General features: G+C 36.2%; 1 protein-coding gene across 4 annotated transcripts in view; it reads right to left on the bottom strand.

The window, feature by feature from the left end:
- MAP3K20 (mitogen-activated protein kinase kinase kinase 20) overlaps positions 1-27,220 on the bottom strand; it is a 164,346-nt gene that overhangs the window by 38,200 nt on the left and 98,926 nt on the right. For 2 of the 4 annotated variants that reach the window (XM_019727455.3, XM_019727456.3), the window contains exons 9-12: positions 21,463-21,537; positions 16,470-16,576; positions 9,473-9,608; positions 405-5,920 (exon numbers count right to left, since the gene is read on the bottom strand). In XM_019727455.3, coding sequence (XP_019583014.1) covers positions 5,531-5,920; positions 9,473-9,608; positions 16,470-16,576; positions 21,463-21,537 — 708 coding nt within the window. In that variant the 3' untranslated portion in view covers positions 405-5,530. Of the gene's footprint in view, positions 1-404; positions 5,921-9,472; positions 9,609-16,469; positions 16,577-21,462; positions 21,538-27,220 lie in introns of those variants that run through there. The other 2 variants (XM_019727457.3, XM_074338165.2) reach the window with 1 other exon arrangement.

The following is a 27,220-nucleotide window of genomic DNA, read 5'->3' as shown; positions in this document are numbered from 1 at the left end:
TGATACTTGCGCCAGCGGGATTCTTGCATGATGCTGGCAAAGATCAGGGAGAGGAAGGCACTGCTTCAAGCCGGTTTGAATTTGGCAGGACAGGGGATAAGAGTTAATGACCTCCAGCCACAAAGTGGCTTACCGATTCCTTTATGTTTTCGGTCACTTGTTAACATATCAATGTATCTGCTGTAGGGTGAGTTCTAAGCCTTTCTGTCTCTCTTTAGGGATAAAAAAAAAATTCACCTCGTGACTGCCCCGTCACTTTACAAATTCATTATTTACACTCCGACTGATTTCAGGAGAGAAAAGCTGCTGCTCACGTGCATGCATGTGACAATGATTCCTTCAAAGGATGTTGGGAATCAATTCTAACAAAGATGTGATACGCACAGCAACACATAACAAAGGGATTTACTGTCAAAACGTTTATTGTAAAATGGAGTCTTAAAACAAAGGAAAGCAAAGAAAAGTTCACATCAAAATGAAATGTATGACACCAACTTAGATTTCTGAACACATTGTGGACTTTGTGCTTCAAATTCCAACTATGAAGGCAATAACTGAGTAGTCTCACCACACAAGAGTAAAATTTAATCTTCCATACAAACATTATACAAGATTTTGGCATAGGACTTGCTCAGAATAACATTGCAATAGGGTAATTGAGAAAAAAATTTTGTCAAAAAAACAAAACAAAACAAAACACAATGAAGTGATAATGCCATCTACTCAAAGCTCACACTCATGAATAAAAATATTTTCTATTACTTAGTACAAAAATTTTAAAACAGTGCAAAAGCAGTATGTGCAGTGTACTGTATCTGACATTAAAGGATATCATTTTGCACACGATATAAAATAATTAATGTAGGTGCTTGAAACTCTAGTTTGAAGTAAATAATCACATGCCAGAAAGCTCCTCGCAGGAAACAGAGCGCAAACTAAGTTGGAATCCGAGGAAACATAGCGAGTCCTCCGGATTTCCTGGTAGACACTAATTTTTCATTAGAAAAATGCTGCATCTAGAGCTGTCAGGCTATGCTACAGTCAAAAGAACAGAACAGATTCTTCTCTCTGGCAATGCTTAAACTGTAAGCAGGAAAACAGTCTTACTCAAAAACAGCAAAAGGTACCTGATTATAGAAAAATGTCGGCTCTATTATATATGTGGTATGGTGAGATGGCTAATTTCAAAAGGCTGCAGCAAGTCTAGAGCATCCAAAATTTTTTTTAAGTATCAATATTTAACTCAGAGTAAGTTTTAAAATGATCTTTCATGAAATTCTTACCACTCCAATGAAAACTCTGAAAATAAAGTTATATACACCATAGTGCTACAGAGTCATTTTGGCTCTCTCCCAAACCACCCCTCACCTCCAATTCCTTGGTTTTAATGGGGATAAAGTTTGAATTCCTCAGTTGGTGTTAATGTCTAACAAATCTGCTGCATGTTAAAAATCACTGGCTCAAAACCAGCCCTCACCGGTTCCAGAGCATCGAAAATAAGTGTGCTACGTGCCTCCAACCTCTTCCCACTGATTATTTGTGTAAAATATTAAATTGTGATTTTGCTTAAAAAAAAAAATGTTAGGAAAAGGCCCCTTTTAAATTAACCTGGCTACTTTGCAGAATTGTAGCTACCTGAATGCTATTTTTCTTTTTTATTTATTGTGGCATCAGTATAACAGGAGAGTAAATTTAGCTGCTTCACAAAGTTTCCAGCAGCATTCTTATGGGGAAAGAAACCATTTCCACAAGTGGGGATGTAAGATAAATGCCACAAAACGACAAAATTCAGATTGTGTAGTAGTTGTAATTGTGAAAATGTGTCTTTTAACTTGAGTAATTTTGTTTGGGGAATAAAAATTTGATGTGGAACTCTAGTTTACCAAGTTTCTCAATAGAGGAAGGGACGACATCATGGGTATTTTGGATGAAGTTCTTTATTGGGTGCTACTGTCCCTGGCATGCGGGATGTTACCATTTTTGGCATTGGGCGCTAAATACACCATCAGTCACCATGACAACCCAAAATACAGCCCAGCTCTCCCAAACACCATTAGGTAACAGTACTACTCGGGTTGAGAACCAACAGTAGGGTGTCATCAAATTGTACATGATCAACTTGATGAGTGAAGGAAAAAAGATGAAAGAGCAGTTCTATTTTCAGCTGTATGGCTCTGACAAGTACTACAATTTACAGTTTCAATTCTCATTTTGAATCTTCAAATTTCTGTGTTTTTTTTCAAACTCTTTGTAAATGTACACTTTTGTAAGTCAAATAATTGGAAACAAATTCAGTACCAATAACTTGCCATTTCAAAAACTTATCTGAAAAGTGAATTAAACGCTACACAAGTAACATCAGTATTAGATTTTCTGCATATATTTAATAACCATTCCTTTTCCAAATTAAGAAAACGAATAGAGTCTAAAGTCTTCTAATTTTCACAGAGCGAGACCACTTTAAAATTCCGTTTATATGATTCATATTTCAGGGATGTTCAAAACCCTAGAAAGACACTGATTTGGAACAGAAAGTGAATTAGCCAGTGCCATATGGTAACTAACTATAGCCTAATTCTAGGTGGAAACAGTTTCAAGCTTATCACTGAGGGTATCAATTTTCTGTATCTTAAATCCTTACAGTTTCTAGGAAATGGCAAAAACAGAAAGATTAGAGAAATATTACCTAATTAATGGTAAACCTAGGTCTGGGTACAGAGCCCTATTACCTTTCTCTTTTGGACCTACTTGGCTATTTTTATTAATGCAGCAAAACTTTATGTATAATCATAATAGATTTATACGTAAAGAAAAATGTCAGTTTCATTCAGTCCATGTGTTCTAAATTTACTGCTGATATTCTTAAATGACAGGCAAGGTTTACATTCTTACAGAAAGTGCACTGAACCCCAAAATAGCCCATAGATTTCCTTATCAGTGAAGCCTTTCCTGACCCACTTTAAAAACGGCAAAACTTCCCATGTGCCTTATCCTCCTTCCTGGCTTCATTTTTGAGCATGAACTTATCAAATGTTTATATACTATATGATACATTGGTTTTGTTTATGGTTGATCTCTACCCTCTAGCATGTAAGCTCCACAAGTGCAAAGATTTTTGTCTAGCTGTTCCCTAGAATAATACCTGGCACAGAGAAGAGACTCCATGAATATTTGTGGAATAAATGACATTATCTTGGCCTGGTAGAATGTGCAAGAGGCTTTTAAATTGCCCTCTTTGGCTCTCTCCTTCAGATTACTAAGCCACCGTGCCCCAGGGCATGCTGGGAAGTCAAGAATTGAAAACTGTCTCTCTGCTCCACTCCAAGATTTTCTGCTTGAGTGGCTTGGCTTGAGTCAGGGAGTACTTCTCTATGTCTGAGCACAGAAGGGATGCTCATTTATGTGTGTGTGCCTATTTGTCACCAGCACTCTACTGTGGTGAGCATGTATCAGAATCTATGTTTGCATAGACATAAGAACTGTATCACATTGGGTATGTGGGGAACCCAGTTTCCAGGTGAAAAGCTTACCTATTTTTCCTGTGTTTACTTGGTCTGTGGGTGGTAGCAGAGTGCACAGTCTTCAAAGAGCAACAGGACAAATCTGTGTAGCTCACATTCTATGAATATACTCTTGATCTTTCCTGAAAGCAATCCACTTTTAATTTCCTCTCATACTATTCAGCAAATATCACTTGAAATTGATAGTTCAGTTTTCCAGGTTACTGAAACCACTTATTTTTCAGTGTCTGTTCACTGGCATAATTACAGAAGCTAACATTAACTGACCATTTACCATGGGCTTGGTACTGATGTGCTTTACATATTTTATTTCATTTAATCCTCACAACAATCCTTTGAAATAAGTACTATTATCATTCCCATGCTCAAGATGAGCAAACCAGACACTCAGAGGTTAAATCATTTGCCCAAGATTGTACAGCAAGCAGACGCAGGGTTTTATACCACTATCTGACTCCAGATCCCTCTATCTCTACTTATATGGCTGTTCTACATATTACACCCAGAACATTTTATTAGTTATTTTTCTCCAAATAAAGCTGGCACGGTGTACCAATCATTTTGTGTAATTTTTCAGCTCTTAATGGGGATTAGAAGCGTGTCATGCTTCAAATTCCAAGAGGCTTTTTATGATCCAATAATACTTGGAAATAGTATTAGATAATATCTATGATGATATCCTTTCTTAAATCTTCCATAAAAAAGAATCACCAAAAGTACTCCGGTTTAATACCCTAATTTGACTACTTGATGGTACTGCTTTCTAATTTAGGCTGGAAAAAATCTCTCCGCTCTTTTGCCTTTCTTTTTATATAACTACAAATGTTCTGTAGTTGTTGTTTTTTAAAGAGTGTTTTATAGTTTAAACAAGTTTTAACACATCTGTGATAACATTCTGAGAATCTCTCTCTGGCTAGCCAGGTTTTTAGAGCAGTACCTGCGTCGACTTCTCCTCAACGCAAGCATCCCTGAATCAAGATTCAAAAAAGATAACTCTAGACAAAGGCTAGATTTGATATAAAAAGAACCCTTCAGCTTGCACTTTTGCCTGAGTAAGGAAAACTTATCTTTGACGTTCTTTGAATAATATTTAGTTTCTTCTTAAAAAAAAAATCTATACATATATTTAAAATCCAGGATAATCAGGCCCCTTTGGAAAACAGACCCTTAATGAAAGTGCAGAGAAGGTTTATATCAACACTCATTCTTCCTGGAAGTATCCCTCTAAGACTGTATCTTTCTCTCTGTATAAAACACAAGCTAAGCCTTAGATGACAGTGTGTTGTTGAGAAGCTTCCAGGGCTAGTGCTGGTATAAAAGCCTGTGACTGCTGTTTTCAAATTAGTGTATTTCTCCTTCAAATGTACTATTGAGAACATCTCTCAGTTCTTACTTTGAATAGTTGCGCTATTAAGTATTGAGAATTCTCGGCATTTAGGTATTTCTGAAGAAGTATTTGTTATAACCTTCTTTCATCTCGGTTTTTTTATGGTTAGATTTTATAGTCACTATCAATTATTTCTGACAAGTACAGTGTATTGCTGTAAGAAAAAAAAATGTAGTATGTTACAAGAAAATCAAGTGTCAAAGAAGAATTAGGAATTAAGAATGCTTGTTCAAAACGTAAGATTTTTTTAGCTACCAAATAACTGAAATCAAATTAAACCAAATACAAACTATAAAGTGTTCATTAAAAAAGCCAGAATACCATTAGTTAAAAAATACTATATTGTATATGGAATCATAAATTTCTATAATCAGGTACCACATTTGTTGATTCATTAAATACACCTTTTTTGGCTTAATTTCCTCCCCACCCCCTATTCTGCTGTAAGCAAAAACAAATCTAAAGTAAAACTGATAAAGAAATGATGGTCATATAAATGTAATTGGCCTATAAATGCAATACTTGGTTTTCTACCTCCTTACTGGTTTTTGTACAGACTGAGATAACAAGTTTCTTTTGTTTTTTTTTAACATCTTCAATTTTATCACTTTGCTTTCTGCTGTCATTCACTATTATTCTCCATGTCATTATCCTCCTCATCACCGTCATCATCATCATCATCATCATCATCACCTTCTGACAAGTCAAAATCACTGAACCCCAGGGCCATGTTGACCTTCTTCCCCTTTCTTTTAGATGTGGTTTTGGAAGAATTCTGCTTGGCTTGCATGTTTATCTGCATCCCAGAATGCAGCACAGCTCCTGCTTTGTTCATTGAGAAGATATCCCCAAAGCCCATCAGCATCATGGCCTGCAGACTCGGGTTCATGCCATGGCCCTCCCCGTTACTTGTTGCTGTGATCTGACATGACATCTCTGCACTGTTTGACTCCTCTGTCTTAGATTCAAAGTAAGACTCCTCAGACATTCTTGCAGCAAGAGGCAAGAGAAGCTATCACAAGGGAAGAAAGGACAGAAGTAAAAAGAGAAATTAGGACCAATTTAAATAAAGGAAACAGATACCACAAAATTAGTGGGCACTGCACAGAAGGTAAATGATTAGTGAAGTAAGTGAATGTAGGGAATTATGTGAGAATTTACTTAACGGCAGGTTTGGTTCAAGGGTATTTGCCATAATTTATAAATGACAGAATAAATCACAACCAAAAGTTTGCAAGGCACTGACGCAAGCCAAATTTCAAATGGGAAAGAAGTTGTAAGTTTTAAATCCTCGTTTTGCTTAAAACAAAATAGGTTTTAGGATTTCTCTTAATTTTTCCCAATTTCACTTTCACACAGAAACATTAGTTATTATATTTAAAAAGAAATCACGTAGAGATGAAATATAAAGTAAAAATTAAAAGAAGAAAAGCTTAGAGGAAGCATGCAAACAGTTTAGCAGTCAATACAGTTCTAGGGAAACTTGGGTCATTAATCACCCTTTTTGCTAGATTAGTATCCAACTGTGAATTTAAAATGAGTCTAGAATTTACTTGTTTCCATTTATTATTTATTATAGCCAGATATAATACTAGTTATTCAATTTATGAAATAACTCACTTGGGAACAAATTCTAGATTCTGTCTGTAACATTTATGTTATAAATATTATACATAAATACATGTGAAAATTGGGAGTAAAGATGATTACTATTAATTTCAATTTTTACTTTTTTCTCTATTCTCTATTACATAAGTTTCCTTCTTTTAGCAAAACCTTTTTTCCATAAATTGTCCTTCTCACAGTGAATACAGACAATTATTTTCTACTTTATGTAATTATTTTGAACAGCCAACCTATCCCTATAAACATTGGTCATATTCATTTCAGGGGTAAAACTACTTGTATCTGAAAAGTGTCACTGACTCTTCTTTTGAGAAATAAGCAAATTAAGGCTTTTATTTTTGGTGTTGTTTAAATATGGGTAAATTTATGACAAACAATGTACAAATAATGTAACTCTGAGGTGACCTTTACCTCAGAGGTGATTCTGGGTGTAGAGGTATTTTTTTAGGGCCAATTTCCTAAATTACAAATTGAAGTTGAAGTTGAGTTTTTAAAAAATATCCTTCTCTATTAGGAAAATATTTCTGAAGTGGTTAGTTCAAGAATTTCATATAATTCAGCTAAAAGTACCAGTTATATGGAAGAAAAAATGCTTTAGATTCTTTAACACTGGAGAGAGGATATTATTTTCCTTGTAATCAAATTTCCCAGCTTCGCAAATTTGTTTTCAATTGTTATGTGCTCTCAGGAAACTCTTTGTTGCTTATTTATTTTATTATTTCATGGGTCCTTTCTTACAGTTTAAGATCTCAATGTCTCTCAAATGAGTTTTTACTCTTAAAAGAAATACGTTTTTTTACATCAAGCTACAAAAATAATTTAAAAATAAACATTGTCCATATTTATATATGGAGAATTCATCTTCCCAAACATCTTTAATGTTTTAATTTCAGGAAAAAAACCATAGTGCCTTTCTCGAAATAAATCCAATAATACAATTTGAAATGATGTTATGTCAATGTTAAACTTTTATAATTAAGATGAGGCTATCTATAGGAAACCCGAACCTCCAGCCACTTCTTCCTTAAGGCTTATTTCATCTTTTTCTCAGATACCTCACTTAAAGTCAACTAGAAAACTAATGTGAGGATAAAAGAAAATACCTACTTATAAAATACCTGAGCACAAACTTTCTTTCCTTCAGAAATATCAGCTCTAAGCAGAAGAGACATTAAAAGCAGGAATGTAAAGAACGAAAACTTAGCCCTCATAAGTAAAAGAAGGTAAGAAAATCTTATGGAGGTGGTGCTTCATGCTGTCCACTGTTAGATGGGAGACCTCAAAGCAGTTCCTTTACAGAAAGTTTTCTGGAGTGAAAATGCAGCATTCAACCTACTGAGCACTCATAGTGTTTCAACATTTATTACGCAACTACGTTACTAATAGCAATAATGTATGCAAGGCAGCCCATAATTTCTCAGCAAAACTAATACCAATAAACCAAAGAAAGGTTCTAAAGCATACTCTCATAGGTGGTTTAAAGGTTTTTCCTACAATGCTACATTTAGAGTTAAGCCATGCAATACTTTGTAGCTTAAGATTTCGATGTACTTAAAAATGACAACTGTAAAGAAGATGGCCATCTTTTTGCCTCTCATCAGAGCTGGGAGAAGCAAAGCTTCCTTGCGGATCCTCAGGTTAATGCTTTCTGAGTCTGCCTGTTGGTAGCAATTCAACCAGAACAGAAAACTTCCCTTGACTTCTTTCTTGGGAGCCAAGTTAAATTCACTGACCTTATAAAATGTGGTACCTTTTTAATGTGCATGATAGTCTTATGTATAGTAATTCAGTTCTTACTTTGGGATTCTTTGGGTAACCTGTCATTTTTGAAAAAGTTAAATCTGATATAAACATTTACCTTCATTGTATTTTCCCTTTTTTGGATATCAGGTTGTTTCTCCACATAAATTAGAAAAGGAGGCAAACTATTTATACTTTAGACCCAGGAAAATACTTTGCCATTTGTCATTGGCTGCTTAGTGGAGATTAAGACTTAAAAATAGGAAAGCTTTTTGAAGATCACAAAGCAAAGCGCACTTAACTATTTTTTTGGTATAATTGCCATAGCAACTATCAGAAATAAATTAAAAATACATAACAAATGTACTTTTAATCTTGCTATTACTTGTGATTTTAATGTGGACAAATATGACCCATTAAAAACCCTGGAAAAACCAATGATAAATTTATACTTAATTCCCCAAATAATAAATCATTTAAAGTAGGAAAGAATGCTGAAATTTGATTAGATTTTAATATATCATGTAAACATATAAGCTCACGGTAAGTGTATAAAAATAGTGAAACCCTTAAAACAAATTTTTATTTTCCTCTAAATACAAGACTTGGGAAAAAAACCAAGATATTTCCTAGGTGTAGTAAATATGGACAGCTTGTCCCAAGAGATCTTTTTCCAATCTTTTACTGCCCATATCATGATGCTAAATTGAGTTATCTTTTATATGTCATTAAGGGAGCTCTCTTTTAGAAGAAAAACTTGGATAAGTTCTGACACATCAAAGACTTTCTTAGACAACGAGCTGCCTTGGTGTCGTATTTATTAATTACTGATGAACGCTGAAGAGTTAAGGCAGCATTAAGGCACGTGTTCTGGAGATCTAACAGATGGTATGAAAATACATTGGATATTTTTTTTGTAATTCTAATATACAAACACGCTGACAATATAACAGTTCTTAGGGAAAGAGCCAGAAATAGGATAAGCTTTTCTTCTAAATTTCTGGCATTTTGTTCATTGAAATGAGACATGAGCACTACTTGAGTATAAATGTGGGCCCTTGAACATACAGGCGTTAGGCAGGAAGTGAGGAGGTGGCGAGGGACGGCGAGAGGGAGGGGAGGCGGAGAGCTGCCATGCTGCCATGCTCAGCCACATCTTCTAAGTAGAGGGTAGCTTAGCTCTGTAGGGAACACTCACCGGGGTGTTGGACTGCTCCGTCAGCTTTTGCTCCCACATCTTCAGACGTCTTTCTCGTTCTTTGAGCTCCTGTTCTTTAAAGCTGAGATCACGTTCTAGTTTCTTCAGCCTCTCAAGAGTTGCTTCAATTTCGCACCTGTGTAGGGATCACTGGTTTAAGTCTCCACTTTGCCCAAGAGGTATTATTAAATGCTTAGTGGGTCCATCAGAATGCTTAATCAAGGTAAGACTCTTTACAATTTATAAAGGGTGATATAGCTTATCCTCATAATAGCCCCAAGAAACAGGTGCTAATCTCATATACCGTGTTTCCCCGAAAATAAGACCGGGTCTTATATTAATTTTTGCTCCAAAAGACGCATGAGGGCTTATGTTCAGGGAATGTCCTCCTGAAAAATCATGCTCAGGCTTTATTGTCCGGTTAGGTCTTATTGTTGGGGAAACACGGTAGAGAGATATGGAAAAGTGATACTCAAGCTAGGTGATCAGTATCACACTATTAGTAAATTCGCGTTAGCCTAGTCACTGGGCGAGTAACTCAAGCAATCAACTCATGGAGCTGACTCAGTTTCATCAGTTATATCAGGGCCCCCCAATTTGCCTGATCCTAATAAAAACCTTGGGCAGCTTGTTAAAAAGAAAACATACAATAAAACACAGATTCCTAGGACCCTTCCTTAGAGCTCATGATTCAGTAGGGCTGAGTGGGGCCTAGGAATTTCCATTATTTAATAAAGACCCAGGTAATTTTTACAATCAGGCAAGTGTGGGATATTCTGCGCCAGATGAACACTAAGATTCTTTTTAAGTCTAATAATTTAAAAAGTAAGTTCCCGCCTTAGTCTCTATAGGCTGATCAACCTTACCACATAGAGCATTATGTCCAGTTATAGAAACCTGTCCTTTACAGGCATCGAAACTGGCAAGATGGCTCAGTGCAAATTGTTTTCTTCTCTAGGTCTATCGTAATGTTTAAGTCTAAATTTATGCTGTGAGAAAAGCAACAGTAATGAAAAAATGAGAGAAAGAAGAAGAAGAGAGTGATGGGGGGAGGAAGAAGAGGGAGAGGAGGAAAGAATGGGGAGAAGAGGGAGAATGCCAGGAAGAAGGCATGGAGAAGGCACACGAGCAGGATGCAGAAGAAGGAAGAGGACGGAAATAGGTAACTGTTGGAGATAACACTTGAGTGCTGCCAACAGCTGCTTCCAGGTGTCACTAAGACAAACCTGCATGACAGAATGTGTAATTCTGGTTGAGACCTTGACTATGGAAGGTTGAAGCCCCCAGATCTAAGTTAATGACTATATGCAACCATAATATGCTTTTTTATTTCCAGGGAAAATCAGAATAAGTGGACGACTTATTACAATGCCCTTGTAGATGAGAACTAAATGAATTAAAACAAAAAGGCTCTGGGTGTTAATGGGCGAAACGCAACTCAAGGAACAGCTACTGAGGTGGGTCTGGATTTGTGCCTGACACTTTCCTTCCCTGGTTGTCTGGAAGGTACCTCAGAGCAAGGGAGGTAGCACGTAAGTATAAAAGCATCAGCTATCAAGAGGCACCTTTTTTGGGGTGCCACTTGAAAATTATAAAAACGAATAGTAAAGACACACGGTAATCCCTAAAGAAAGAAACTGAATCAGCAATCTTTCAGAAATATGACTGTATCATAAATCCAAATTTTATTTCTGATATTTCAGACATAAATATTATACCCATTCATAAATAAGTTTGTTTTTATTTTTCAAATAGAGGACTGAGGAAAAAATATGGAAAACCTTAAATTTTTGTAATAAAAAAAGAAAAAATGAGGCATCTTCAGTAAATGAGAGGGTACGAGGGTGACAAAAGGAGGCAGCAGAGCTGGGTGCACTTGATGGGAAGATGGCAGTGGCCTGGGTTGCTGTCTGTTCAGTGCTTCCGCCAAGCCAGTCCCAGCTCTCCCGCCAGGGAAACTGATCTCACTGATGTTTTTTGATCAGGGAAAATAAAATGGCCAAGCACATTTTATTTCACTTGTAATTTAAACCAAGGACTCATCTTAAGTTCCAGCCCTGGGAGCCCACAGTGATTTTTGAGCCCTTCTGGAAACTAGATCAACTGAAAGCTGTGACACAGAAAAACAAACACTAACTGAGGAAATACTCTTCTTCAATCTGTCTCCTCAGGCCTAGCTTCCCAACACTGCTCCCACAGATGCCCTGGGGCCTGACAGTACTGTTTCAAGTTACAGGCCATAAAGATTAACTCAAACTCCAGGGCAACGTACAGACAGCTGCTCTCCTTGCCCTTCTGTTTTTTTATGCATTGTTTTACATCAAAAGCATCTGTTGATGCATTTATATAACCTTTCTGTTCTAAAAATACAGTTGCAGTGTTTTAACTGATGAAAATTATGGTTTTACTGTTAAACCAAATCTAACAAAGGTTGACTTCAACTAGTACCAATTTTCCATATGCCCAAAACAGACAATGAACTACAATTACCTTCTTCTATTAGACAGAAACTTACTTTGAAATAAAAGATCAATTTGTAAAAACAGTTTTATTTTATAAATATATATTATATGATAAATATATAACGTGCATATTAAATTTAGCATTATGTATTAAATGATTTGGTCTAATATCCAAATTGCAAATATTAAATTTTTTGGATCCCTGTTTTTCGTTTCTAAGAAGGCGTGCCCCAGTGAGAGTATTTTGATCACCAAGGAAGAATACAACCAACAAATCACAGTCACACGGGGTAATGAAAACTGAAACAGGATGACATGATTTTCTGTGCTTAATGCTCATTTCCATAACTGCTAACAAATCAATAGGAGGAGAAACAAACTGAAGAGGTGATGAAGGAGGAAATGTCTGACACTAGATTTCTTCCCTATCATTTATTAGGTGGAAGGAAAGAACATAGCTTAGGTGGTTTTTAATAACCCAGTTTTAAAAAGAATTTCCAGAATAATCATTTAATTTTCTGAAACGAGATGTTCCATCTGGTCTTTGTTTAGAGGAGCCTCTACCAGAAAACAACATTTGCCAAAACACAAGCACAGGACTACAATCCCCCTTCCCTGTGACTTTTAATATAAAACACACATGCTGGACAACAGTCACATGGTTTCAGACTCCAGACCAAACGGGAAAAAGAGAGGAGTGGTCTGAATGCGTTGTCTTTTGAAATATCCAAATGATCTGATGATATTTAATCCTTTTCAGCACTTGCTATATTGAATGAGACAGTTGTTTTATCATAATCATAACCGGAACTGATCATGCCTGGTAATATTTCTCTTTGCTACAAGGGGATCTAGTCGAGTGAATGCTGCATGCTAATGAGTGGATGGCATAACCACGGCCACAAGTCCAGGAAGAGCACTGCACAGCGGAAGTGTCACTTAGGCCTGTGGGATCAGACCGCCCGCGTTCCACTCCTGGCTCTGTGTATATGACGTGATCTTGGGCAGGTTACCCACCCTGGCCAGGTCTTGGTTTTTGCATCTGTAATGTGTTAGGGTTGCTATGTGGGCTAAAAATGATAATCCAAATGAAGTACAAATATCTGATAAAAATGTAATACAGCTGTGTTTATTATTGTTATTCTAGTTAACAGTATTATTCCCCATGTTTTTAACCAGCAGCCAAGTGTAGTTAAAGCAGACCTGCTGCTTGTCAACTGTGGTATAGTGGTTCAGGCACCGATCTATACTCTCTCAGCTCTCTGGATTGACTAGTTCCTGAAAGAGAGCAATGAGGCGGCCCCCTAAGCAACTATTCACCTTTTACTAAAATACATTAGTGTATTACAAATTGTATTCCTCTCATCTTTTTATCTTGAAACATATAAAAAATTAAATGTATTATTCAACTAATCCAGGTTTATTGTAGAAAATAAAGATATACAAATAGAAAACAATTTTCCATAATCTCATTACCCAATGATAACACTGACCTGTTGATACCTTTCTCTAGGTAGACATACATATACCCATAAATATGTTTATTTAAAAAATATGGAGCCGTTCTAAACATAATGGACTTTAGCCCTTATTTTAAAATAATTTATCAGATCTGTATTATCATGAATGGCTCGCTACTATTCTGTGAATAGAGATATAATAATTTTTAAAAACTATAAAAATCCATCCCAAATAAATCTTTTATTTTACTTTATACCATTCCCAGTTTTACAATTCTAATGACACTAATAAATAGGCATCCATACATTCTTGCACAATCTTCTCATTTATTTTTTTTAGGAATATCTTTCTTTAGAAAGGTAGTATTTTCCCACTAGCAATGTATGAGACAGTTTATAACACTGGATATTTTCATAATATAAATTTTTGCCAATCTGATAAATGAATTATGTTCCCTTATATTTATCTGATTGCTAAATGAGGTTGACTATGTTTCATATGTTTCTTGGTTACTGGGTTTCTCCTTTTGTGAAATGCCTTTTCACGTTCTTTAGTATGATATTTTAATTAAAATGTTATTATTTAATGACTATAACTGTCTATGACGGTGGTTTTCAAAGTGTGCTCTAGGGACCCATGAGAGCTTTTCAAAGGATTCTAGAGGTTAAACTGGTTTTCAGAGGAACATTAAGACTTGATACCTTTTCCTACTCTCATTCTCTCACAAGTGTACAGACTTTTCCAGAGGCTTCATGACATGTGATAGTGCCATAGGCTTGATGCAGAAGCAGGATTTGTTATTATTTTAAAAATGAATCAATAAATACATTGTTTACATTTTTCTCAGTTCTAATTGTGAATGTGATAACTATTGACACATGTAACTCATTTAAACAAAAGCTCTTGGGAGTCCTCAATAATTTTTCAAAATGTAAGGAGTCCTGAGACCAAAAACTTTTAGAACTACTGATCTGTTACACAGGAAAAATAAAGTTGTAACAGTCTGGCATTTGATTTGGAAATTTACTGATGAGGGATATTGCTTTTGGACATATGGAGGTTTTACATTCTTATATAGAAAACTTACCAGCTTTCCCTCTTTTCTGATTTTGTGACACACTTTAAAAGACTCCCTATCTCAAGGGTATTAATAGTATTAAAATCATACAAATCCTGTGGCTAACAGATCAAGCAGCATTTCCTCAAGGAATGGTTTAATTATATTCTCAGACTAGATTAAATTTCATGGTTAAACACTCTCAGATATCCAGTACTTCACTGACATAATACTTCTCAAAATAGTAATGAAATAATTCTTTGTATATTTATATTTAGTAGTTTAATACTGGACTTTCCATGTGCACTGGGGCTGTTCTGCTCATCACCAAACCCCCAACACTTAGAAGGGCACCTTGTCCCAGCAGACGTTCAATGAATATTTGAATGAACAAATGTAAAAACACATTGGCTGGCAAATAAATTCACTTACATATTTATATTCTCTTGTGTAACACCATACTGTCTTTTTATATAATTGTGACCATGGTATTCCCTTCCTCAAATATTTATTGAGCAAAGTATGTTCTGCTATGTTCAAGGCATGTTCTAGAAGTTGTAGGTCCAGTGATGAACGGAAGAGACTACCTGACTCTCTTCCCTTTTAGCCAGTGAGACACACGTTAAACAAACTGCAGAATTACTTAGTAATTTCAGTAGCAGTAATGGGCTATGAAGGAGGTGCTCTAGGAGCACATGAAGTGGAGGGAATCTCATCTAGTCAGGAGCCAGGAAACACTTCTGGAAGACATGTTATTTCAGCTGCTCTTGGAATAATGAACAGGAGCCAAGTTAGGTGTGGGCATCAGGGGTGGTGTTTTCAACAGGGAAGAGTTTCAAACAGCAGAAACTACATTTTGCAAGAACTCTAAATGAGGTAGACGCATATCTGTGGAGGGACTCAAAGCCAGAACTAGAGGCCAGAATGACGCTCTTAAGATGAGGCTGCTGGGGCCAGAGCACAGCGGGTCTCACGAATCCTGTTCAGAATTTTGGCCTCTGTACTTGAGTAATGGGAACTCTAGATCCGTATAAAAGGCGAGATCTGATTAGATTTGCACTGAACTCTTACTGTAGGAAATAAATCTTCCTTACACGTTTTATTTTGTCAGTTCAGCCCAGAACAAAGTCCCTCATATCTAGACTAGAACAGACAGTTTTACTTTTGCACCATAAATAAAAATTCACCTAACTCACTGGCCTTTGATAGAGATTTCAAAAGAATAAAAATAAATAAGGTTATTGGAAAACACCAACTAAACAGAAGGCCCAAAGACATGTCTAATAACAGGAGCAAACAACTGCATCGTTTGCAAAGTACATGCAGTATTCATTTGGCAACAGCAGGTGGCGTAAGGTGTCACATTACTGCCTTGGGTCTCAGGAGCAATGCCACAGTTACTTAAATCTCTGCTGAGTCAGGGAGGAGTAATGTCAGCTCCCAAACAGGCTATTTATATTCATGCATCATGTGACCTGGCTCAAATGGCTCATGCCAGGCTTACTTCTTCCACTCACACAATACAATTTTCTCATTACTAAATTTGTTTTACACTTGACAAAATTCAACAGGATTTATAACATCGAAAATTTCCTTTTAGAAGTGTTTTTATAGTCTCCCTACCTCCTCCATCAACAGATGTAGTGCTCTGCAAATTTCCAGGCAAAGGGTATTTTCATTTCTCACTGAACAGAGGCCAAAGCTGCCTAACAGAGTGTATACAGAGAAATGTCTGGTAACTGTCTTTTGTCTCGGAAGATATGACTTCAATATTCTTTCCAACCTTCACACATATGATAAGGCAACAAGAGGAACACTCTCTTTTGCTTACATGTGAAATGGAGGGCTTATTAGATCTCCAAAAATTTTAACACAATAAACAAAAGAAAAAGCCCGAATGTCTAAGCTATACTTAGAAATCAGACTGTGGTTGAGTTTTTTGGTTCTCTTCTTCACTGAAGCTAGACATGGTCCTTTTACAGCCAGAGGCTATGACTGCAGAACCAGGCCTACCTACCTCCACTCCGCCTTGTTGTGCAGGAATGAGTTACACTGGTCAGGAAGGTTAGTGTCATTTGACATGGAGTCCAGAATTGCAATGATCTGCTTGAAAGATGGCCGTTTCTGAAGAAGAAAAAAAATAAATAATCACTTGTTGGGAATTAAGAAAGTGTATCTTTAAGTGAAAATCCACTAGTAGTAATAAGCTCAACTTATCATAACAAAATAAAATATGATGTAATGTCTTGACTTAGTTATTTTATAACCATCAGACCAGACAGGTTTAAGGAACTATATTCCTTATTTTCGATCAATTATTCATAATAACAGACTCAGATATCATTATTCTATCTTGTGGCCTGAGGCTGGAGTAATTACAGTTTTTCTCCAGGTAAGGAAAGTACTAATTCTCTCTTTTGGGTATGATTAAGCACTCCTAAAAGGCGACATTTAAGTCTTTTAAAAAATCTATCTGTGTGATAAAGAAGCATGGAAAAGTTGAGTCTAGGCAATAGGTAGACTAGTGTTCACTGTATAATTCTCGGAGCTTTTCCATATGTTTGAAAATTTTACAGTAAAATGTTGGGCAAAAATCAACTTACCAATCTATTAGAACTAACAAAATTTCCTAAACCAGTTGCTCAGAAAAATCCTCCAATTTTTTTTTTTTTTAAATCCTCCAATTTTAAAGCCATCATAACTTCGTTACACTCAATGTTTATTCCACGTTATATCTAGCTTTGGTGCTGGGAAATACAGAGGTACTATTTACTAGAAATTGAAAAAGCAGTGGCTAGGTGTATTTCTTTAGCTAGCAGTCACTATGCTAGTATATCTCTTTAGGTTCTAAGCCAAGGTTGAGACAAAAGGTTAAAACAAAAATGCAGAGAGATAATAAAAGGATGATGCACATTCTCTCTTCATCACGCCTCATAATTATACCATTTCGGAACAAATTACAGTTGCAGCAATTAAAACATGCATTTTAATTTAGGAGCACAAAAACAAGAAGGAACAATGTTGAGGGGGCTTGCTCTCAGGACTTGAGCATGTCTTACATTTAGAAAGGCAATTTTTCCATTTCTCAGGAATATAAAGCTGAGATATTTATTCTGAGTTCTGCCACTATTATATTCTTTTAAGAGAGAGAGTGTGTGTGTGTGTGTACCTGTGTGTATTTTTTGCTTTTATGAAGAGGGTATAAGTAGCAAAATGTCATTGATATATGTTAAACCTTCTAATAAGCCAAAAGGAAAATGCTTTAAGTAGGAAATTTGAAAAATATTCTGTTTGTCTTCTTTTGACTTTGTTTCCACTTTAATTTCTCCCACTATGTGTCAGGTTGCAAAAGGAAAAAAAAAACGCCTTAATTATTTGCACAAGAACTAGTTATATAACAAATACAAATTTTTATTTTGCATGAAAAAACAGCAGGAAGAGCTAATGAATTCTTAAAGGATAATATTTTCCCCTACATTTAATCATTCTTGAAATAATGTAAAATTCTTTGGTAACTGGATGACAAGTATCCCTAGAAAAATCATAATTTTACTATTAGAATATGCTCTCAGATGGAAATTATCAAAGCCATCATTTAAAAAGCAACAATGTAGAATTTTGTGGTAACGTTTTATGAGTATTCTGTTTACAGAATACAACATTTGGTCTAGGATCTTATGTAAGTTCCTCTGAAGGGACTTAGTCTCCTCTTAAGTAGTATGTAGGCTTTGTTTACTTAAAAGTCACAACTAGGACCATTTATTGAACATCTGCATATAGCACTGCTTTAATTGTATCTTCATTTTATAGATAAGGAGAATCAATCTCAGAAAAGTATGAAATGCCCAGCTAGTATCACACAGGAAGCAAGTCACAGAACCAGGAACCATGCACTTAAACCCTTCAAAATGTTTTATCACCTGAGAGTAAGATATTACTTCCTATCAAACTCAGGACTTTATCATTTTGTTTCTTAGTTAGAAATATCACTTTAGAACTTGAACCAATACCTCTCTTTATTTCCTTCTTTTCTTTGATAAAATGGTTTGAGCACCTGGGGTAAACCATTGGAATGACCTGAGATTTACCTAATATCAACTTTCTCTTGTATACATTTCCCCCCTCCTCATTGCAAAAGAATGTACTTTTATAGGTAAGATGAATAGTTTAATCTATGTGTTAATACATCTAAGGACTGAAAAAAAAAAAAAATTAACCATTACTCTATGTATGTGCACAGGCCTGGCACCAACTTCTAAGCCAGAGAACTAAAATGTGCTTCTCAGGAAATAAGTCTTGGTTGGCTACTTCAGTCAACCACAAATTGGGCATCTACTTACTCAATTTATATAAGGTGCTATAGGGAAGCATATATTAAGAAAACCAGCCCTATTCCCTTAGCCTGCAATCTATTTAGGAAGAAAAGATATTTAACAACAACAAAAAAAACCCAACAAACCCCCCCCCCCCCCCCCCAACAGTACAAGGTAAGGCCTTAGCCCAAACTGTGATTTAGGAAAAGGAATACTAATGATGGCCTGGCATTCCACAGAATAACCAGGGAAGCTTGATGATGAAGTAATCAGGGAGAAAAGGAACGAAGGGAGAACATGCTCAGGGAATGAAGGTATGTGGGCGGTGTCTGGAGCGGGTCAGCAAAGAGAGAACTGGGGGTGTGGGCTGCTGCTGGCTGTATAACCGCATCCAATACAGTGGCCACGTATTAACCTTACCAGAATAAAAAGTCATGAATTTAGGAAATAAAAATCAATCTAACGTTTATACTTCACATGGCTAGAACCCGAGATTCCTATGGTCCTAAAGAAGGGCCAGCTTACGACATGTTAAAGGCATGGCAACTCCACGGCCTCAACACTGGGCGTAACGTCCGTGCTGTGTGAGGTGCTTACAGTATCATTTAATTAATGCACCCTAAATGTATATTCTTAGAATTTTAATTAATATGGTACAGAGTTCCTGATTAAGAAATTCAAAACCTGCTTTGCATACTGAAATATAATTACAATTATAGAGATCTAGCTGCACTTATCTAATTCAATGCAAATAATTTCAGGTGAAATTTCTATTTAAATGTCAGAGAGGAAAACACTGACAAAATTACCGTATGTGCCACAATGGACAATTAACTGGCAGAGAAATATGAAAAGGGTGATGCCATTTTAACAGTATAAAATATGTGTTCTAGAGCAGCTTGCAAATAGCCATTTATAGTTTCTACTGGATGAGTCACAAAGTCTAGGCATCTCTCTTAATGCTTAAAAATCCCCATAGTCTGCAAAATCACACACTGAAATGACAGGGCCTAAACAGAGGCAGGACTGACCACTCAAAACCTATGCAACTGTCTCATAGCATACTAATAAAAACAGCAGCTCTCCAAAATAAAAATACGAACACAGTTAAAACAAATACGTCCAATTCTTTAATAAAAACGTACTGATACTGGACTCTAAGAAAGAGTGAAGGTCGTTTGATGAATAGGCGTGAAAGCAAAGATTAAGGCTGCTGGTTATGAGGGGAAAGGCAAAATGCTCCAGGCCATGGAGAACCAGCCCGAAACCCTTGCAAGACCCAGCTCTGGCCAGTCCAGCCACAGGAGCACGTAGCGAGGGCCTTGCAGCTCCGTGCCCCCTGGTGCCTGACGTGTGGCTGTTCTCACGTGGTGTGGAGCAATGTGCTGGGAAACTACACAGGATTCACTGGGAAGTCTGCGCTGTGCTAACCCAGTTCCCATACTCACCAACTGTGTGTGAGTTATTCCCCTGGAGAAACATGTAGGAGAGCACTGTATATGTCATCATCACGCATTCCTCCTGAGGGTCAGACTGGACTTGGGTTTAGCTTAAGGAAGAAATTCCATGCTTAAAGCTTTCTTTTTAGATCTCTATTTAAAAGTTCAGTTATATATCTATTTCCGTGAAAAACTGGACAAATGAGAATGATAAAATGTTCGTTCCTTTCTTCAGTATAATTCTCTCTCATTGTAATGTTTAATCGGTGAGAATCTTTTTTTTTTTTTAATTTCTTAACTTTTTATTATGGAAAATTCCAAACATACAGAGCAGTAGAAAGGACAATATAATGAACCTCCATTTCTTATTACTCAGCTTCAAAAATTATGATGGTAAATCTTATTTCATCTATACTGCCATCCATTTCCCTTTACTTCATTTTGAAGCAAATCCAAGATAAGCTTACCATTTTATCTATAAATATTTCTGTATGTGTGTGATAGTCTTTTAAAATCATCTTTGAAGGGAAAGGAAATGGGCCATTCATGCTCAAATGTGATAACCACATGAAAGTGTAGTTTTGGAATTTCTCCAACTCTATTGTGGTAGCCTAAAAAACATCCCTGCAACTGGACAGGAAATGCGTATCAAGGTTCTGTGACAGTGCTACCTTGCCTGGTCTTTGGTTAGAAAGGCAGGCAATACAGTGCAGTGGTGAAGAGCAGGGACCCATGGCAGCCTGCCTGGGTTCACATCCAGCCCCACCCCTTACTAGTTGTGTGGCCTTGAGCTTATTACTTAACTTCTGTGTGCCTTGATTCTTCATCTATAAAATGAAGACAACAACAGTACCTATTTCACAAAGGAATAAATGAGTTAATATACATAAAGTACTTGGAACAGTGCCTGACACAGAATGAGCACTGTTTGCTAGCCACCTTTATAACACGAAGGTGCAATAGTTATTATTAAAGATTAAAAAGAAAGGAACAAATTTCTCTTTAGTGAGTCAAGGATGCCTGTGTGCTGTAAGAAAGAGCTAATAACGAGTTTCCAGGGATCAAGATAAGCAGATGTCAACAAAAAGCCTTAGTAGTGAATACAGGGAACAGAAACTGCAGTCTAGCTTTGCTGTGTAATGGATTTTATTACCACATTTTAAAAACTCAAATCAAACAAACAAGGGAAATTTCAGAATTCTGAACAACAATAACAACAACAACAACAAAATATGTATGTACACACACACACACATACCTTGGCATCAGCTTCCCAACACTGATGTAACAGTTCAGCAAAACTTCTAGGGCAACTGCTTGGAATGGTTAATCTCTACAAAGAGAAAGTAAAAACAAAACAAAACAAAAGACAATAAAACACAAGGACTTACTCATTGAGGAAAGTAAATACTAATTGAAGAGAAATAAAGGAGTTAATTTAAGAGCATGAACAAGACATTAAATTTACATCTTCCCTTGATTAATAGATGACAGGTGAGAATTTATGTTTAGATTCATAACCTAATCTCTAAAGACACTTACACTTTTCCTCTACAGAGGAATCACAGTGGCTAGAGACTCAGGTTCCGCACAACAAATGCTTTAAGTTCAGAATCAAAGTCCAAAAGGAATGGCAGTAGGAGGGGGGCAAGTTGGAATGTAAACGCTAAATCTAAAACCACAAATCTATCACTGCTTTACAGGCAACTATGAAGTAATGCGAACAGGCTGGACAACTCAGACGCCGCCAGTTCAGCTTTGGCAGTAGATACACAACTCTGAAAACATTTTCAGTATAGACAGTCACAGAGATAATTCTGAAGAAGTGCTCATTTTCCCATTGCTAAATAAGACATTCTGAATGCATGACTCATTGTGGCTTAGGTGTGGTCAAACCCATAAACTGTAGGACCTGTTACAACAAAGATTACGAGGTGAACGTCAGTCCTACTCTAACATTCTAGAGTAGTGGCTCTGAGGCTGTTTAGAAATCTACAGAGGCATTGTTGTTTGTTTTAAAGACGGGAGGGCTGCATGTGGAGCAGGTCAAGGATGCCATCCTTCAATATGCTGTGAAGTCCGACATGGTTAAGAACACTTGCATTCCATCAGTCTTCCAAGGCCTCATGTGTATTCATAGAAGTAAAACAAGTCCACAGTGATGCTGACAAGTTTCTGAGCCTAGAATCTCTCACTTACAAATAAATGGCAAGTATTTTCTGAACAGTTTTTAAATGCACTGAACTTTCTAAGAATGCAACTACCAAATACAATAAATGAAGGGCAGACTGGTTTTTGCATTATTCATAACTTAACCTAAATTTTTTGGAAAATGTCAGCATTGTTCATGGTACTGGAGTCACTAACTCAACTCTGCTCTGCATTTGCAGCTGCTGAAGTCTATTTCTCCATAGCTTTAAGCATCAAAACCTGCTTCACGATCTCTTCTATCTACTGTGCTCGTGCCTGAGCGTCTCCACATTGCAATCCACAGTTTGTTAATTTCCTCTTTATAGTACAGTTAGGACATTATATTGACATAAAAGATAACATGTAGGTAGGTTGTATTACCTCTGACTTTCATTTCAGGCAAGTAGAAGGGGCATTAACACAGCAGTTATAGAAAGAGCACTACTGATGGAGCTGAGAACTACTGTGCGAAGTACTGAGATTTATTCTGCAGTATTGTTTGCCAAAGAAGTTTTGCAAATAAAAAACTTAAAACTGAACTTAGTTGGACTTGGGAGAGGCTATGTGTAAAACTAGAAAAATAGTTGCGTTGGCAAGAAAACAATCTATATTTGGAATTACAGATAACCTTAAAATCAAAATAAAACAAAGTGAAAAAAAAAATATTAAAACCAAACAACCCACTCCAAGTTAGAGGCTATGCTAAGCATTTTTTAACTTCTAGCCTTGTGATTTTGTAAAATAGAGCACGATGTTTTAATAATAAACTGTATTATTATTTTACTGTAATGTGAACTGGAAACCTTTCGATGAAGGTCAAAAGGAAAACCAGATATTTAAAAAAAAAAAAAAAAAGATGGTTGGCAGTGGCAACTAATAAAAACAGACAGTAACTGTAATTATGCAACTGAACGTACCCCATGTGTAACGAAAAATAATTTTTCATAAAGGGTGACATTTTCTACACAATTTTATTCTCAGTGTTTTTTCCAAGAACTAAAATGTGAACTGGATGGATATGGATGTTCATCATTTCTATCATCTTTTCTCACTGACAAACTTTTTAGATATCAGATCTATGACATTATATACAAGGAGATATAAGTATTTTAAATTATCTGACATGGTCAAATATCAGTTAAATCTAGACTCAGACACTTTATGTAAGGGATTATTTTGGTACATTAAAAAGTACTTTAAAATAAAATTCAAAATATTTAAGTCCTGATTAGATAACTGTGGGTACTCTGAATGCATTAAAACATTTTGAAATAATCAGATATTAGCACCAGGTTTGCAATACTACTTAAAACTTAAATATTCAAAAATAAAAACAGTTTCAAATTTAAAATTAAAATATTTCCCAACTACAAAATTAGGCATGACATTTAAGATCATATTCTTTTATGCACCATTTTCTATGCAAGATGCAAAAATTATTTTTTAAGACAAGTTTATTATCTTTTTCTAAAGTACAGTCAAAAACAATGAATTAATAAGTTTTTTGAGGATTTCTATGTTAATCAATAGTTTGCTACTTAGAACAAAACATATTTTACATAAGAACCTAAGTATTTATAAACATAAAAACTATGCTGCCAGGGCCGGCCTGGTGGCTCAGGCGGTTAGAGCTCCATGCTCCTAACTCCAAAGGCTGCTGGTTCGATTCCCACATGGGCCACTGGGCTCTCAACCACAAGGTTGTTGGTTCAACTCCTCGAGTCCCGCAAGGGAGGTGGGCAGCACCCCCTGCAACTAAGATTGAACATGGCACCTTAAGCTGAGCTTCCTCCCGGATGGCTCAGTTGGTTGGAGCACAGGCTCTCAACCACAAGGTTGCCAATTCAATTCCTCGAGTCCCGCAAGGGATGGTGGGCAGCGCCCCCTGCAACTAACATTGAACATGGCACCTTGAGCTGAGCTGCTGCCGAGCTCCCGGATGGCTCAGTTGGTTGGAGCGCGTCCTCTCAACACAAGGTTGCCGGTTCTACTCCCGTAAGGGATGGTGGGCTGTGCCCCCTGCAACTAGCAGTGGCAACTGGACCTGGAGCTGAGCTGCGCCCTCCACAACTAAGACTGAAAGGACAACAACTTGAAGCTGAACGGCACCCTTCACAACTAAGATTGAAAGGACAGCAACTTGACTTGGAAAAAAGGCGTGGAAGTACACGCTGTTCCTCAATAAAGTCCTGTTCCCCTTTTTAAAAAACAAAAAAACAAAAAACTATGCTGTCAGAACATTCTGAATGACCACTAACTGAGATTTCTGACAATTACAAAGGCAAATATACGTATCTGTTATATTTTTAAAATTTATTAGTAACGACCTCTAAATTCCATGCCTTCTCTAAGGGTTCATTGCTTGCTTTGTAAAGTTTAACGGTGCTTTATGGATCTACCTAGTTTTAATAGGATTTAATATGAGGAAAAATTATTGTTTCAAGACCTTATTTCATTATTAAGGGTTTAGAAGCAGAAACCTTTAGATACGATTTTTAGAATATATTGATCTTCCTATAGATGCAAAAATCAATCTTAAAAGTGAAACTGAATAAGGTCCATACTCTAGTTAAGAGTAATGTACCAGTACAGCATAGGGAATATAGTCAATAATATTATAATAATTATGTGTGTTGCCATGTGGGTACTAGACTTATGGGGGGGGAGAAATCACTTCGCAAGTTAAATAAATGTCTAACCACTATGCTGTACCCCTGCAACTAATACAACATTGAATGTCTACTGTAATTGAAAAAAAGTTTTTAATTAAAACTAAGTAATGTATCAATGCCAATTTCTAGATTTTGATGTTATATACCTATATGTCACTAGCAGGGGAAGGTGAGTGAAGGGTACACAGAATTCTTTGTAATATTTTTGCAACTTGTGAGTTTTTAATTATTTCAGAATAAAATGCTAAAAAGTAAAGGTAACCCTAATATTTGGCTATAGGTACTAATTCACATTTGAAATGTCTCCCTGAAAGTTTAAACACATCGATTTTTGTTTAAATGAGGCCTGTTTAAAAAAAAAAATACAGCTTTCTCTTTTCAACTGAATAACCCAAAGTATTCCAAAGCAAAAATAAATAAAATAATTAAAAGTTAAGGTGATTTTGTAAATTATATTTAACTCAAATTCTCAATTTTATTATGAAATGAAATAAATCCTTGGGAATTATTTTAATGCTATGTCAACAGAATTTCTTCTTGTAATAAGTGTCTCCACTTAAGAGGTGAAACTAAGACACCTTCTTGAATGACGACAATGGAAACTACATATAAACTTAATGTCCCTATTTTTGACAAATAAATATTGTGCAGAATGAAAATAGACAGATAAATATCCTTGTAACCCCAATTTTCCTTAAATTCATTAGGAAGTTGAGAAAACTTATTTCACCATATGGGTTTCTTTCAACTTATATGTAATAAATACAGTAAAGGAGGTATTTGAGTAGTCTCCATCAGTTATCAGCTGACATCATGGATAAGACAGTGCACTCTACTTTAGGGGACCCCTGGGGAGAAAGGGGGAGATCATGTACTTGTTGAGGAGGTTCTGAAGGTTAGTTATGGATGATTCCCAACCCGCAAGTCAACTATCCAAAGGCAGCTTCTAAATTCCTTTTTTTCTTCAGCTTAAAAATTCATTGATGGATATGCCAATGTTTTGAAAGGGCTTTAGGTTCATACTTATTTTGCCATCCTTTCGATGAAATATTATTTTAAAATATTAATTATTCTCTCTTATACATATTTGAAGGGTCCAGTGAGCTTTAAAAAAAGCTTTCTTCTAGTTTATTTTGAAATGATGTAGAGTGCTCTGCTCCAAAGTCAACAGAAGGTCAATAATTTTGTTCGCTCTTATTTATAAACCCAGAACCAAATATCTAATCATCTCACTGGCAAAAGAAAAACAACAACCCCCAAACAGAACAGAAACGAGTGGGTTCTCATATCAGGAAAACATCAGTTATCCTGTGTGTGAGGTCTGATTTAATAATACACCAGGAATTACTATCACATTTAATTAAAACAGAGCAGCTCCTGTGAAACAATGAGCAGACACATTCTTGAATATAACTCCTTTTCATTTTTCATAAATTGGCAGCTCTCCCCTCTTAAGTTTGGCTATCATGAACATTTCATCCATTCTCAATGGCTCAGGAGGACAAATTAATAAGGTAATTCTGGATTCTGTGATCTAAAATATGGAGACTTGGTTTTTCTTAGCCAATAGCAGCTTTTTGATTTAAATTTAGTTTGTTCCAGCACTCACATGGGGAGCAGATCAATCTAATTCTTTTAAAGCATTAAAAAATAACTCTCTCTCTATATTCACCTTTTGCAAATTATTTTATCCTCAGGTTGCACTCTTACCCTTTGTGGAGGGCAGAGACAAGGTTTGGAAATGAAGAAGTTTTGTGAAATAAAGTTGTTTTGCATTGCAAAGACAACTGCATGCTTCCATTACATGATCTAAGTTCTCATAATACCTTGATATTGGATGCTTCATCCTTATGCTGAAAATTTCCATGACTGTGCGTTTCAGTCACAATTTTAAACCTTTCAAAATGTAGTTGCTCTCTTTGATATGAATGTACCATGTTCTCTGATGTAGGCTCATAGGTCCAACTAACTGAAAGCCTCAATTTGTGGGAAGAAGAAAAGCGAAGCTGGGGACACAGCACAAACGGTGTTTACGCCACTGAAGTTCTTTTGAAATGGAAAGGCTCTGCATGAAGAAGCGAACAGTTATGCCACTGCCTCGCCAATTCCAGTGAGGAGCTCATCTTCAATGTAGTGTTCAACGTAGGTGGCAAA

Source organism: Rhinolophus sinicus, chromosome 17 (genome assembly GCF_057876585.1).
Source record: "Rhinolophus sinicus isolate RSI-liver-muscle chromosome 17, RSI-T2T, whole genome shotgun sequence".
NCBI classification, from domain to species: Eukaryota; Metazoa; Chordata; class Mammalia; order Chiroptera; family Rhinolophidae; genus Rhinolophus; species Rhinolophus sinicus.
Note: the sequence above shows the minus strand (reverse complement) of the source record. Positions and strands in the feature narration are given on the sequence as shown.